This window comes from Primulina huaijiensis, chromosome 17 (assembly GCF_012295235.1).
Source record: "Primulina huaijiensis isolate GDHJ02 chromosome 17, ASM1229523v2, whole genome shotgun sequence".
Taxonomy (NCBI): domain Eukaryota; kingdom Viridiplantae; phylum Streptophyta; class Magnoliopsida; order Lamiales; family Gesneriaceae; genus Primulina; species Primulina huaijiensis.
In genome coordinates this window covers 6,051,819-6,064,702 of record NC_133322.1, presented here as the reverse complement: position 1 = coordinate 6,064,702, position 12,884 = coordinate 6,051,819, and the positions used below count along the sequence as shown (strand labels likewise).

Below are 12,884 nucleotides of genomic sequence, written 5' to 3'. Positions count from 1 at the left end.
ACTACATTTGTAAGTTGGTATAGTCACTTTTTTATTACAAGAACAACCATAATTGTTCATTAATTTACAATTTTTTTCATGTATATCTTAACTCACATAAAAGAAAAAATCAATCCAATTGAAAAAGTCATCAATCCAATACTTAATTGGTGAACAAAATATTTTGGACTAATTAATTAATTATTTTTTAATTCGCATAATATGTTTGCCAATTCATTTCTAGTTAATATAATAGGTTAGAGTTTCAAGCTTGATATGATTCCGGAGCACGGAAGGGTGACACAAGAAGTGAATGAAGATAATGAGGAAGGAAGAAAAGGAAGTTTACAATATTATTATCTCATCCTCGAACATGCCAAGAAAATAATATCAATAATAAAATAATATTATTATTAATAATAATATCATCACTAATAATAATATATAATAATAAATTTTGGTTTGAGAAAATCTCCGAACCCCCATCGTCTTGTCTTATTAATATTTTTGAAACAAGAATGAGGGCGAAGATGGTAAGTTGATCCCCGCGGTTTCGAGTTCGGACCAATCCCCGTCGCCGTCCACAACCCCATTTTTAAAAATATTAATGGTGCAAGACGAGGGCGGGTCCCTATATCCGAAAAAACGGGGATCAGGACATGTATGAGGGTAAAGATGAAATTTGGAGACGGGGATGGCAAACCGCCCTCGCCCCCGCCCCGCCTAAACGTGGGTTCTTTTGGGGAAAAACATCATGAAATTTTGACTTAAAAATTGTAGAAAGAATTTTATTTGCAAAGCAAAACAGAAATTATCTGGATCTTTTGACACGATAAAACTTTTTTAATCGCCTTTGTGGCAATTTTACGTAAAACTAAATCTTATTAATTTATTTTTAATCTTTTCTCCATAATACATTTTGATGAACTTTTAAGAAATCTAATACAATCATGGCCGTTAGTTTAACTTTTACTACTACCAGAAATTAATATATCATCTTATTATAATAATATCATATGCTATATTTAAAATTTTTAATATATAGTAATAAATGTCCAATAAATACAACTTCAATGCACGATGACCATTTTCGTCACCTATACATAATTTCTGCACCCGTGAGACTGAATTTTCACGTCTTCTTATTAAGAAAGGATGATATCTTAACTTGTAGTCAATCTCAGTGGTAGCATTCGTTCGAATTTAGGAGAAAAGAAAATCATTACGTATCATAATATAAACACTACTTGGTTAATGAGACGCGACCACGAAGTTTGAGATAATAAATTGAAAGATATAAAATACTTATTTTTTAAAATCTAATTATTGTAAAACTTGAATAAAACACAAGATAATAATGCTCTTTGACGACTAAAAAGAATTCGATCACCAACCGATCGTTGCACTTATTGGAATGGTGAAATCAACCATCCGCCCTTCTTGCATACCCAAGCGCTCCTCCCACTTAGCCATTTTCCAAGAAAAAAAAGAAAATGCGTATTAATCACGCTTTAAAGGAGGGAAGTTTCAGATCCGATTTTAAGAACCCCTTTCGAGATAATCTATCATAAGGGTCCTGAAACGTGCTATTTATTCTTCACACCAAAGTCCAACCGGTGCCAAAAGTTGACTTTCCATTAAATTTTAGGACTTGCTTCCACTGAAACCGAAAAGTATCACCTTCTGCCACCAAAGGCAAGAACACTACTACAGAAAGAGATTCATTCATTTAACCATAACAAGTACCTTAATTTTGTCTTATAATCGCGTCTGTTTAACCAACCATGAATATTGGAACTATTGATTTCAACACGACAAAGGATAAGAAATAATTACTCTTCAGCAACCCAAGCATTTCAAGGTTAAATTGTTCCATTCGAAGAAGGAAGGCTCGCCTTTCTAATCGGCCACGGGGCACCTCCCATTACAGCTTCAATTTCTTGTATCTCACGTGGAACTTTCGTCATGTTTACACAACCATCTGAGGTAACATACTGAAAACGTACAAAAGAGAGCACAAGAGAATGAGTATACATAAAAGACACCCCTGCGGACCTATCTTCTTCCTTCTGTTTGCAATCACATTTGAAGACATGGTGTTAACTTGCATGTATATCAATGTGTATTTGCTGGGTAAGTTGCGAGAGTTAAAAATGCAAGTTGCATATCTCAGATTCTGAAGTTGAGATTTTAAAATACGGTCAAAACTTCAAAGCAATACACAGAACCTGATGTCATATTAAAAAGGTTTGAAGAAAATTGTGATATTTTGATGATAAAAAAATGGTAAAACCAGCCGAGCAATTCAATAATATAGTGATTATAACTCTACTTCAAGATCAAGATAAAATAACAAGAGGAAGCCAAACCATGATCGACCCAAGTCAATATAATCAGTACAAGCAAGCAAAGCCCCTTCATGAAATTAGTAAATTTGAGATTCACGATAGTGAGAATGTTACATATAAGATTAAAAAATATACCGATTCTGCTAAAGAAAGGCAAGTCAAGGAAATACCACATCACTTTCAATTCGAACCCCACCAAAATCTCTAAATCTGCTGATCTTTTCCTGGTTGAAATATTGTGATGTTTTTGGATTTTCCATTGCAGGAAATAACAAGGCATTAATGAAATAACAACCAGGTTCCACAGTTATCACCTGCAGTTGACCCATCACGGAGACTGTAAAATTCCATGTAATAGTTATTGAAAATCAAGAATAGATAGAGATTTTACAGCATGTAAGTCTACCAAAAAATGATACATATATTAAAGGATTATTGGAGTCCAGTTTGCAACAATTTAACAACAAAGAGATTACGCAAATTACATCTCTTTGAAAGATAATTGAATTTTAAAGACATCGAAATTTTAGTTTGAGAAAAGATGACATACAGGTTATCACAACTAATTCTCACAGTATGGAAACATCAAAGTCTAACATTATAGCAAAAGAAAAAGTAAAATGGAAATAGAATTAGATAATTTTCACTGTGCAGGTTTTTAAGACAGATAACACGAAAAAAATTTAACATCAAACTGACTGGTCAATGCAGTACACTTACAGAGCCATCACTTTTTCAAATTAAATTTTGCTCAACTAAATACAATTTCAAATGTGTACCATTCCCTCCAAAAGTTCTCTACTCGTGCGCAAGGCCCTCAGTCCAGGTTCTTCTGGTCTTTCAGCTCCCTAAAACCAGATCATTAATATAAAAATGAAATTAACTGAAATTGAAAGGAAAGAAAACTCACAAGAAAATAATCACATTAACCTTTAGGTAACCCCCAGGGTCGTGGGTATCAATACCCAAAAGGTGCCCTAGGCCATGAGGCATGAAAATAGCACCCAGACGCTCATGATTCATAGCATCAATGTCACTTCAACCATCAGATAGTCATAGCATGAATGAGTGTTTAGTTCTGTGTTTATTTCGTACAAATGGCAATAAGAAGAAAGCAAATAATCAAGAAATGCATTACCCATATAGGAGGTCTCCATTCCTCAATGATTCCAGGATAGTTCTTTCAGCCAATCTGCAAATGAGAGAAAAAGTTAAATTTGTAACTATTTCCTATAGATATTCATATTATAACTAGCGCTCATTAAGTTTGCACGTGCCTTTATCTTGGATTGTTACCTCATCGTCCTTGTTATAAAAAAGGCAGAAATAGGGACCAAAACAATTTTATGCTCAATTCTCTTAGTTTTTCTTTAAGTCTCCACCCCCAAATTCCATCAGCCAGATTAGTGGGTCAAAACTGAAGCACCTGAATGTGCTTCTAGAAAATAAAGGGTGTGAATTTGGAGAAGAGAGGTGAGAGGATATTAGGTAAAGCAAACTAGGAAGGAGAAAGGGAATAGTGGTAGTAGAAAATTGGAAAAGGGAGAAGGTGATAATGCTGACAGCTGGGTTGGACTTTGGAAGTTAACGGTTGTTAGGTTTCGGAATGGTTCATGATCTAGTTTGATGACAATAGTGTTTTTTGTGAGCAAGCACCAGTAAAGACAGTGGTTTAATTTTGTGACAAATGTGACAGAAATATTTTTATAATATTATAAACATAATCACACAAGATTGAAGAAGCAATAACGCTCACCTCAGTTTCTAATCAGATCGACCTAATAAAATGATAACCACAACTTCGCCGTGCAGGAGTGAAAGAAGGTTTGGGTGGATGAGAGAATCAACTTTCTAAAAGTTACATGTCCCTTACAAAATATTAATGAATCTATGCAAATAGATTATCGGTTGGATGCACTAGTTTCTGTGTGATCTATATTGATGATTTGTATATAATTTCTATGAAGATATAATGTGCTCGCCAAAAGTATTATGCATCTCATCAAGATGCTTTGAAAATACAGCAGTAACAGAATTAAGCTATACAAAACAGCTTATGTTTGAGATAAATCGTCCAGAAACTTTGCGTCAATAGCCACTAAATCTCTACAGCATTCAAATGTGGGTATTTACTTGTGCATGTCAACCCAGTTTACTCCAGGCCGCATATTTGAGATGACAGCATCATGTGCACGAAGGACAGCCTGCAAACCAAAAAGATATAGAAGCAATATATATTACATATTATAAGGCATTAGTTTTATTAACATGCTTTTTGGTCTCCGAGGAAAAGGATTACTAGACTTTCTCCTAAAAGACCTCTTGAACTTTGATGCAATGATACCTTTTTTTTTTGCAACCACTAAACTCCAAGAATTGATAATCTGATTCAGTTAAAAATTTCCATGCCAGAGGGTTAGAAACCTCATAGATCGAGTTTTCATAGAGAATATTCCTTTTTTTGGATTCAACAATGGCAGCTATGCTACTTCAATGTAATATGATAGTGGATATGAATTTTGAAAGTCACTTCATATAATTACGGTAAATGCGATGTGAACTTTCAGAATGTTCTTGTCTTCCTGCAATGATATCCTAGCGTGCGCTTACTACTCAAGAATGGAAAGATGGAAATCATTACAAATTGCTGCGGTTGATGAGCCTCTCATGAATTAAATCCAATAAGTTAGCGATTCCAACATGAATAACAGAACACTCACGTTATATACTAGAGATTGATCCTCTGTAAATTTTCCATTGACCTGCATGCACAATCACATTTCTCGTTGTTGTTATAAGACAGGACCAAACACTCACAACAATGACCTCCACAATCTAAAGACACTTTCATTTGGCACCTAACAGACAACAAGAAACTATCATGGTTGTAAACCAAAACAGTTAACAACAAAAGACAGTTATTTATATTTCAAGGTCAGAGCACATTGTAAATAGGCAGGTCAAGTCCTCTACTGATTGTTCAAAGTGTACAGACAAAGAAAAACATTATTTACAACCTCTTTGTGCTATTTACAAATCAATATAAAGGTATAGTAACATCCCATGAATATAAATAGTCACAAACTGAAATTAATCACAAAAATTAATTATAAATAATTGACTGTTCTAGCAGGCAAAGATAAAGATGTATCAAATTAGTTAGGTATTGCTTGAACCAGACAGAATAAAAGGATGCCCTAGCAAATTGTTCAGAAATGGCAGTTATTGAGTGTAAACAATACAGTAAATTGTGACGTTTTGGGCAACAGGATGGTGTATATTAAATGTCAAAATAAGCTTATGTACCAACTCAGAGAGTTAGTTTTCAGAAGACGCATTTAGTCCATTGTAATTTATGCTGATCTCCAACCTTAGTGGTGTCATATACAGGCCAGGAGAGGTGGTTTTAAGTTTAAGCCTCACAGCCGCCAAATTACGAGAGGAATTTTTCACATACGGTCTTAATTTTAAGCTTTTAAAAGAGGCAATCAATCAATAAGCTTGTTAGAAAGGAAGAAGCAAGAGCTGTGCTTGGCCACATCAGGCAAGAGTGTTTCGAACTTTATTTTTTAACTATTTAGCCTAATGTCTTCATGTATGAGTCGTTTAATGATTCTTTCAAATGTGAAGTCACACCACAAAAAACATGGGAAAGATCATGAACTAGAAAATAAATCACAAGAGAATCACATAACTTGAGTCATGCATGCGTCTATTATATAAATCCATGCTCACCGGAAAGGAACAAGTAATATCAGAACCATAAAAATTATATTCAGCTCCCATGTCAAGCAGTGCCATATCACCATCTTCCAAATTCTGCATGAAAGTCATCGAGTTAAAATACTTCAAATTTCCATTATTGAAGGTAATCCAGTTTTCCTCTCCAAATACAAGACTTCTGGGAAAACGAACTGACGGTTGTATTCAAAATTAAGAGAGAAAATAAGACAATGTTACATAAGGTTTTTAAAAAAAGTTTCCATTCTCCCGAATAAAACAAAAAAAAATGTTTACGCAATCTTCTTATGGTGTTATCATTTAAATTATTTGAACATATGAAACTAAAATCTTATTATTGTCGAAGCATCATAACGTCCACGCTACACAATAATATACTTTTCATCGACAAAATATCTCATTCAGAAAAATAAGGAAGACTGAGGACGGAACAACTGGGAACTATTGCTAAAAGGTTTTTCTGATAGTGTTTTCCGGTGAATTCCCACCTTCAACTTAATTTAGATCTTTTCCACATAAGTGATCTATCTCTGTAATATCTAAAAATCAATTATCATAAACAAAGCATCCTTAATACACAGAACAACATAGGTCATGATGTGAATGATCTTTCATATGTGATCCTTGCTTTGGGTGCCCCACCCAATTAATCAAACACAGAAAGATAGATTAAATAGCAAGTGATGCAGATTATTATCGATGATGCACTCACAATCTGTCGGTTTGACTATTCACCAGCTAATATCTTTGTAGCATGCAGAATCACATGAGAAATGAAACCTATGGTCACCTAACTTGCAACTGTGCCCTCTCAACGTGTTGGTTTTGCCTTTTTTTTTTAATAACTACTTCAACCCCAACCAAAAGTTTATGGGAAAGTCAAAAAACTTGAATTGAATAAGTAGTAACAAGAAGCGTCATAGTACTGGTACACAAAAACACAGTTTTGCTAAAACATAAAACTTGAACTGCAAGGACTACTATTTAGCATACCCTGTCATTTGGAGCTGCTGCATGACCATAGTGGAGAATAGCACTGAAATACAAGCAATACAACTATCAACATACGTCATGCACAGGAGCTCAAGTTTTCAGTCATGTATTAAAAAAAATATTGGAGGTTCATGACAAAAAAGAGTCATGTTAGCTACTTTGCCATTTTCCTCGTCATGCAAGAGTGCCCTACAAAAGGTCAATCTTTCCTTTCTGTTCAAGAAAAGAGAACAAGAAGGAGCAAAGATATTTTTGTTTCCATTTTCGCCATTCTTATATAGAGTTAATGCACTTTTATTATAAAATCTTCGTTTATGTTGATTTTCATCCCTTTCTAAAGATGAAGCTCGTTTAGTTTTTTTTTTTTTATTGAACTGCTTCATAATCCATCATTCCTTTCTCATATGCCAAAATTACAGCAATAAAGAAGAAACATGATATTCATAAATAGTAAAATACGATAAAACTCACCTATTGTATCCAGTTGCACATATACATGTGTAAGAACAATGTCTACATCCACCATACATGTAAGTGTGATGAAGAAACAAGCTTTCTAGCTGATACTCTTTCATGCCCACTTTTGTTTTTCTCATAACCTACTCAAAATTCATTTAAAAAAATCAAGAGTAATAAAAACTTAATCTATTGCGCTAGTATTTTCAAGTGAAAGAAAAACAAGTACTTTTGTCAAGAAAAAATACATCTATCACAAGATAGGAGAAAGTTACTTTTGCAAGCTCATTTAATACTTACAATCCCATTTTGCAATTGCAATCATCCCTAGCAATATTGTATATTAGGCAGTTCGTTGAGGATAACTAGATAAGTACCAGATAAATCATTAATACTAGGTAATTGCGAACCCAAAATGTTCGATGATAATCAAGAGTCCAAGGCTCAAGCTTTTTTCTGCTTCGTACAATTGTAAAATGAAGCATTCTATTTCTCAAATTTTTTGGCGCACCTGACAACAACTTGATGGACAATCCTTCTTAACTACACATCATCAATGATGCTTCTGTCATTAACTCCTAGGTAACCACATTTTGATTCACTTTTTCCTTTACCATAGTTATAAAATGTTCACAAGTTCTGCACCAAGGCTCAAGGCATACCGAGACAAGCCCTCACGCCTAGAGACATGCCAAGGTGCTTCTATGTCAAGGAATGAGTGTATTCATCTTAGCGTACCTTAAAGGACCAAGGTATTTTTCAAGCCTGCCCCAAATGAAAGTATTGTGTATTTTATGTGAAATTCAATGAAATAGTCATTCATTTTTGCTTGTACTCTCAAGAATCTTTGTTTTATAAAGGAAGGGTCCACTCACCCAAAATCATCAATATACGAAAAGCAAGAGGACAGAAAAAATTCGACAACATTCTACAAAAATAATTATAGAATATGATGTCAGATTTTAGAAAACATATGAAAATATATTCATAGTATCTGCTCCAACAGGAAAAAAAAAAAAAAAAAAAAAAAAAAAAAAAAAAAAAAAAAANTCTGGGACTAAAAGCTGACAAAAACAGGAAAAAAAATTAAAAATATGCAGAAGAAAGAGAAACAATGTTAACCTCAACATGAGCTTCAGAGCTTATTTCATTGGCGAACTGGATTAGAGCAATCTCTTGTTGTGTCTTTAAGACGCGACATTCAGTCAAAATAGGATGCAAAGTATTTAGATCTGTTTTAAAGTTTTCAATACCCTGAAATAAAAAACATTCAAAAATCAGCTTCCTCGGAAAAAATTAGTAATGCATCAAAATCAAACAAAATTACATGACCATGCTAACCCAGGAGAATTCTCACATTCTAGAGGAAAAAAGGACCGTGTTTAAGAAAAATTAGACATTAAGAATTTAGAATTTGTCTAGAAAACAAATACACGACAGCCAAATTGAATACGGTGATGCAATATGTAGCATAAATAGTACAGAGACTTCATTATAAATTCCAGCAACACAATGTTTTAATTGATAGCATCGGTAAGCGTGTGTAGCATTTGATACCAATTCGTAAATGAAAATCCAAGATAGAAAAATGAGATGCAGTAAAAATGACAACAAACACTCTGATTTTGGACTAGAAACTTCTAATTGTGATTATATTTATTTAATTGATTAAAAAAGGCAGCAATCACATTTCTTTTACCAGTTTCTCTCATCCTAAGATTATTGTCCTATAATCAGCTGCATAAAACTAAACTATTATCCTACTATTATGAACAAAATTATCTAGTCTAGCAATTATTAACCCAGGTAGAAAAGTTAAGAGTAATGTTTTGTTCATTTTATAGATTTAAGTCATTCGGCATAGGCAACATAAATACAATCATGGAAGTCAAATTGAGGAGTGCTACCTTTTAAGTCTTAAAAGCTCATATTGCTTCTTAGTCTTAACTAATGATCTCACTGAATGATTCAGTACTCCGGAAAATTAAATACATCTCACTTGTGGCATGCGTGGTCTTCAGGGTGAATTGAATGTTGTTCATCATTTAAGTTGAATATATTTTTACAAGCCTATAGCTGGAGTCGTGTCTTCAATTTTAGAGGTTAATATTATACATAAGCACCATCAAACATAGAAAGTTCATTCTGAGATTGTCAGCAGTTACCAATATCTGCTAAAATAGCGAGTGAATATTACCCAAAATATCAATAAGGAATAAAGAAGTTAACAGTTAGTGTATCAAAACTACATGAGACAAAGATGTCCATTTGTTTGAGCTCTGTCGTTTACAATCAAAGGGCTGGAAATCCTTATAAGAAATATTCACATGTTTTGAGCACACAATTTGGTGTTTGGCATGTTCTCTGTCAGAACATTCTCATAAGCATGCATCTATTATAATTTTAAGCTGCTAAGTACAAGTCTATTTACATGCATGAGATGATACAGTCATAGTTTAGACACGTAAATAATTTTATCAACACATGATACATTGTTTAGAATGTCATCATATATAATTTCATGTTTCAGAATGCAGAAATGTTAAAGCCTTCAGAAATCAGAAGCAAAAAAATACTGGTTTTTTTTTTTTTTGGGGGGTGGGGGCGGGGGTTGTGCTCTCAAAAAACCTCAAAGTGTGCCGGTTTGGAAAAGTTGTTGCTATCAGTATTGAGTCCGTGGAGGAGATACAGCAAGGGCTTTCCTGGTCCCTGATTCTGTTGCAAAACTTTTGCAATCTCATCAGTATAGTATATAAAGTGAACCATGTACTTATCCTGAAAAATGAAAACAAAAAAATTTCAAAAGCAATGCACACACATTCTATTGTCAGTTATTTTATCTATTAACTTAGAAAATACAATCACCTTGAAGTAGGACAAAGGCTTAATTTCTCCCAACCAAACTGCATAATCAGCAGGTAATCTTGGAGCAAACAGTATTGATTCCCCACTAGACATATCCTTCAAATAACAAAAGGGAAATCAGCTGATCTTAGCTAACAACTTGTCCACAAATACGAAGGACACTATTCATAAATTAGGAAAATATATCAAAATTAATTGTGTGCATTTACATTTTTTTCGAGTAAGCATGTATTTACAATTGACATCAAACAAAAAATATAAAAACTATCCCCTAGGAACATATCTCATTTCAAACTACTCCAATATTTAAGAGATGAAGGTGAGAACTCATCAACAGATTTAGCAATGTCACTAGAAAAAACGAGAACTCCAGCTAATTTCATTCTCGAACATACAACATAGTAATGCATGAAGCAACTGCAAAAATGACACCTTACTGATGATACAGTTAGTTACAATCATAATCGTAAAGCCTTAAGTTTCCATCATGTAAGATAAGGTACATTTATGATCTCTTAACAAGAATGACAAGATCAAATGCACAGATGTTCATCCAGATGTTATTAGAGGGAAAAGGTATTGTCTAAAAATTATCAAGTTAATATACTTGTTTGGAGCTTATCAAAATGGTGACATTCAATTATTTATTTTTATCTGTTTCACAATCATGTGACAGTAATTTAGAACCCTCGTACTAAAATTTGAAAGGTCTATAACGAACTTACAATAGCTCCATAGAAACCAGGCTCCACCACTCCAAATAAGTAAGCAAAATAACTTTCCTGTCTGGTAATCAATGAACCACCGATTAGTATTCGTTTCACACTGACAAAAATGACTCACAATAATTCAATGATCGAACATCTCATCTCTATAAAAAGAACAGAGAGTGTCTACACCACTTTGGAAGTGATAATTCAATTAAATTAGTTAATAAATCGATTCAAATTTTATATGTATTCCTCAACAAATGATTATTTGTGATTCTCTGATTTTAGAATGATACAATCTTGATTGGAATACAACATTGACCCACAGAATTCCATATTGATTCAGCATCAATCAGCCTTAAACATTAAGTATTTAAGCATAAATGATCTCATTTCATGTCTACTACTGCACTACATTGAAAGTGCGCTGTTATTCTGTACAGTTTGTTGGCTTTCATGTCAGAGGGCCTCTGGCCCAACAACTTCCAACTGAGTCCAACAAAGATCAGGTTTCAAGCGACACACATGTACAAAGAGCACGTACAACTTTTTCCTGACAGTGGAAATCCCGACTTATCCATATTATTTATCATCATCAAATTTAATCTTATAAAGGAACTTGCTGGGAACTTATTGACCCAAGCCTGTCACATATCATAAAAATTTTCTTGGATGCCAAAAAATAATACATCAAACCACAAAAAGTTCTCAAGCATTGAGTTACCACAAACTTGAACTCCAACAAAGATTCTCTATTCAATACACCATTAGTCATTACATTCAAATGCACCTCAATGCACCCACACTTATAGCAGCTGGGGATGGTGAACAAGCGGGGAAAAGTCATCCCCTTTTGTGTTTCAAGTCAATATATTAGTTTCACCCTTCGCTAATAATAGTGGCTTTCCACTATCATTCTCCGTGGATGTAAATTATAATAAGATAGAAAATCTGCTTCTTAAAGATCGCAATTGAAGTACCTAAAGAGCTCGATATGATCGGTGCAATGCCGTGTCTGCTCTTCACCACCCTGCAGAATTTTAGAATCACAACCCGTCACAATCAAATAATTATAACATGAATTCAGAATATATACACAGAATAAGATAAACATGTTGAGATAGAAAATGGATACCTGGAGACAGACAAAGCCATTTATCGGGCGACCGAGCTGGGAGAGATGATCGCCAAATGAATTAAAGAGCTTCTCTCGGTTCTTTGAGTGTAATTCCATCGGCACCGCCGGAGGATACAGTGTCGAAGGAGAAGTTGAAGAATCCATAGCCCGAAGAAGTGAGAGTGTAGTAGAATTTTGGTTTTTGTAACATTCAATTCAGGAAAATTAGGGAAAAGGGAGTGCGTTCAGATTTATTTAAATGGCATTGTGATTTAAGTGGAAATACATTATTAAATTTGATTATATATATATATTTATTTTAAACACGTAATTCATTTTCATGAGTCATCCATTCTATTCTCATCAGTCGACTCAACCTAAATCCTCTCCGTCGACACCCTTTCCATTTCTTTTCGGGCTAAAATTCTCAACACAAATCGACGCAATGACTAACAATAATCTGATAATATTAACGTTTATTGCGATTTATTGTTTATTTTTGTTCGTCAATCGACTGATTGAATAAGAAAATTTCGACCACGTTTTGGATCGACCAAAAAACAATAGTCTACCCACGCTTGGATCTACCCAATCTTGGGTAGACCCAACAATGGTCGACCATTGTTGATTGTTGGTCTACCCAAGCTTGGGTAGACCCACATTGGTCGACCAAAG

At 34.0% G+C, this 12,884-nt stretch overlaps 1 protein-coding gene across 1 annotated transcript; it reads right to left on the bottom strand.

Annotated features, from left to right (window-relative positions):
* Positions 1-1,684: 1,684 nt before the first annotated feature.
* LOC140963145 (uncharacterized) lies at positions 1,685-12,438 on the bottom strand. The gene is made up of 16 exons (XM_073422398.1): positions 12,228-12,438; positions 12,073-12,122; positions 11,108-11,168; positions 10,383-10,478; positions 10,146-10,292; positions 8,640-8,771; positions 7,533-7,660; positions 7,062-7,104; positions 6,063-6,146; positions 5,048-5,089; positions 4,461-4,531; positions 3,466-3,519; positions 3,258-3,363; positions 3,107-3,175; positions 2,498-2,641; positions 1,685-1,973 (listed from the first exon to the last, which is right to left on the bottom strand). Exons 1-16 carry the CDS (start codon positions 12,372-12,374, stop codon positions 1,842-1,844), a joined length of 1,506 nt encoding a protein of 501 aa, XP_073278499.1. The 5' UTR covers positions 12,375-12,438; the 3' UTR covers positions 1,685-1,841.
* Between the last annotated feature and the right edge of the window lie 446 nt (positions 12,439-12,884).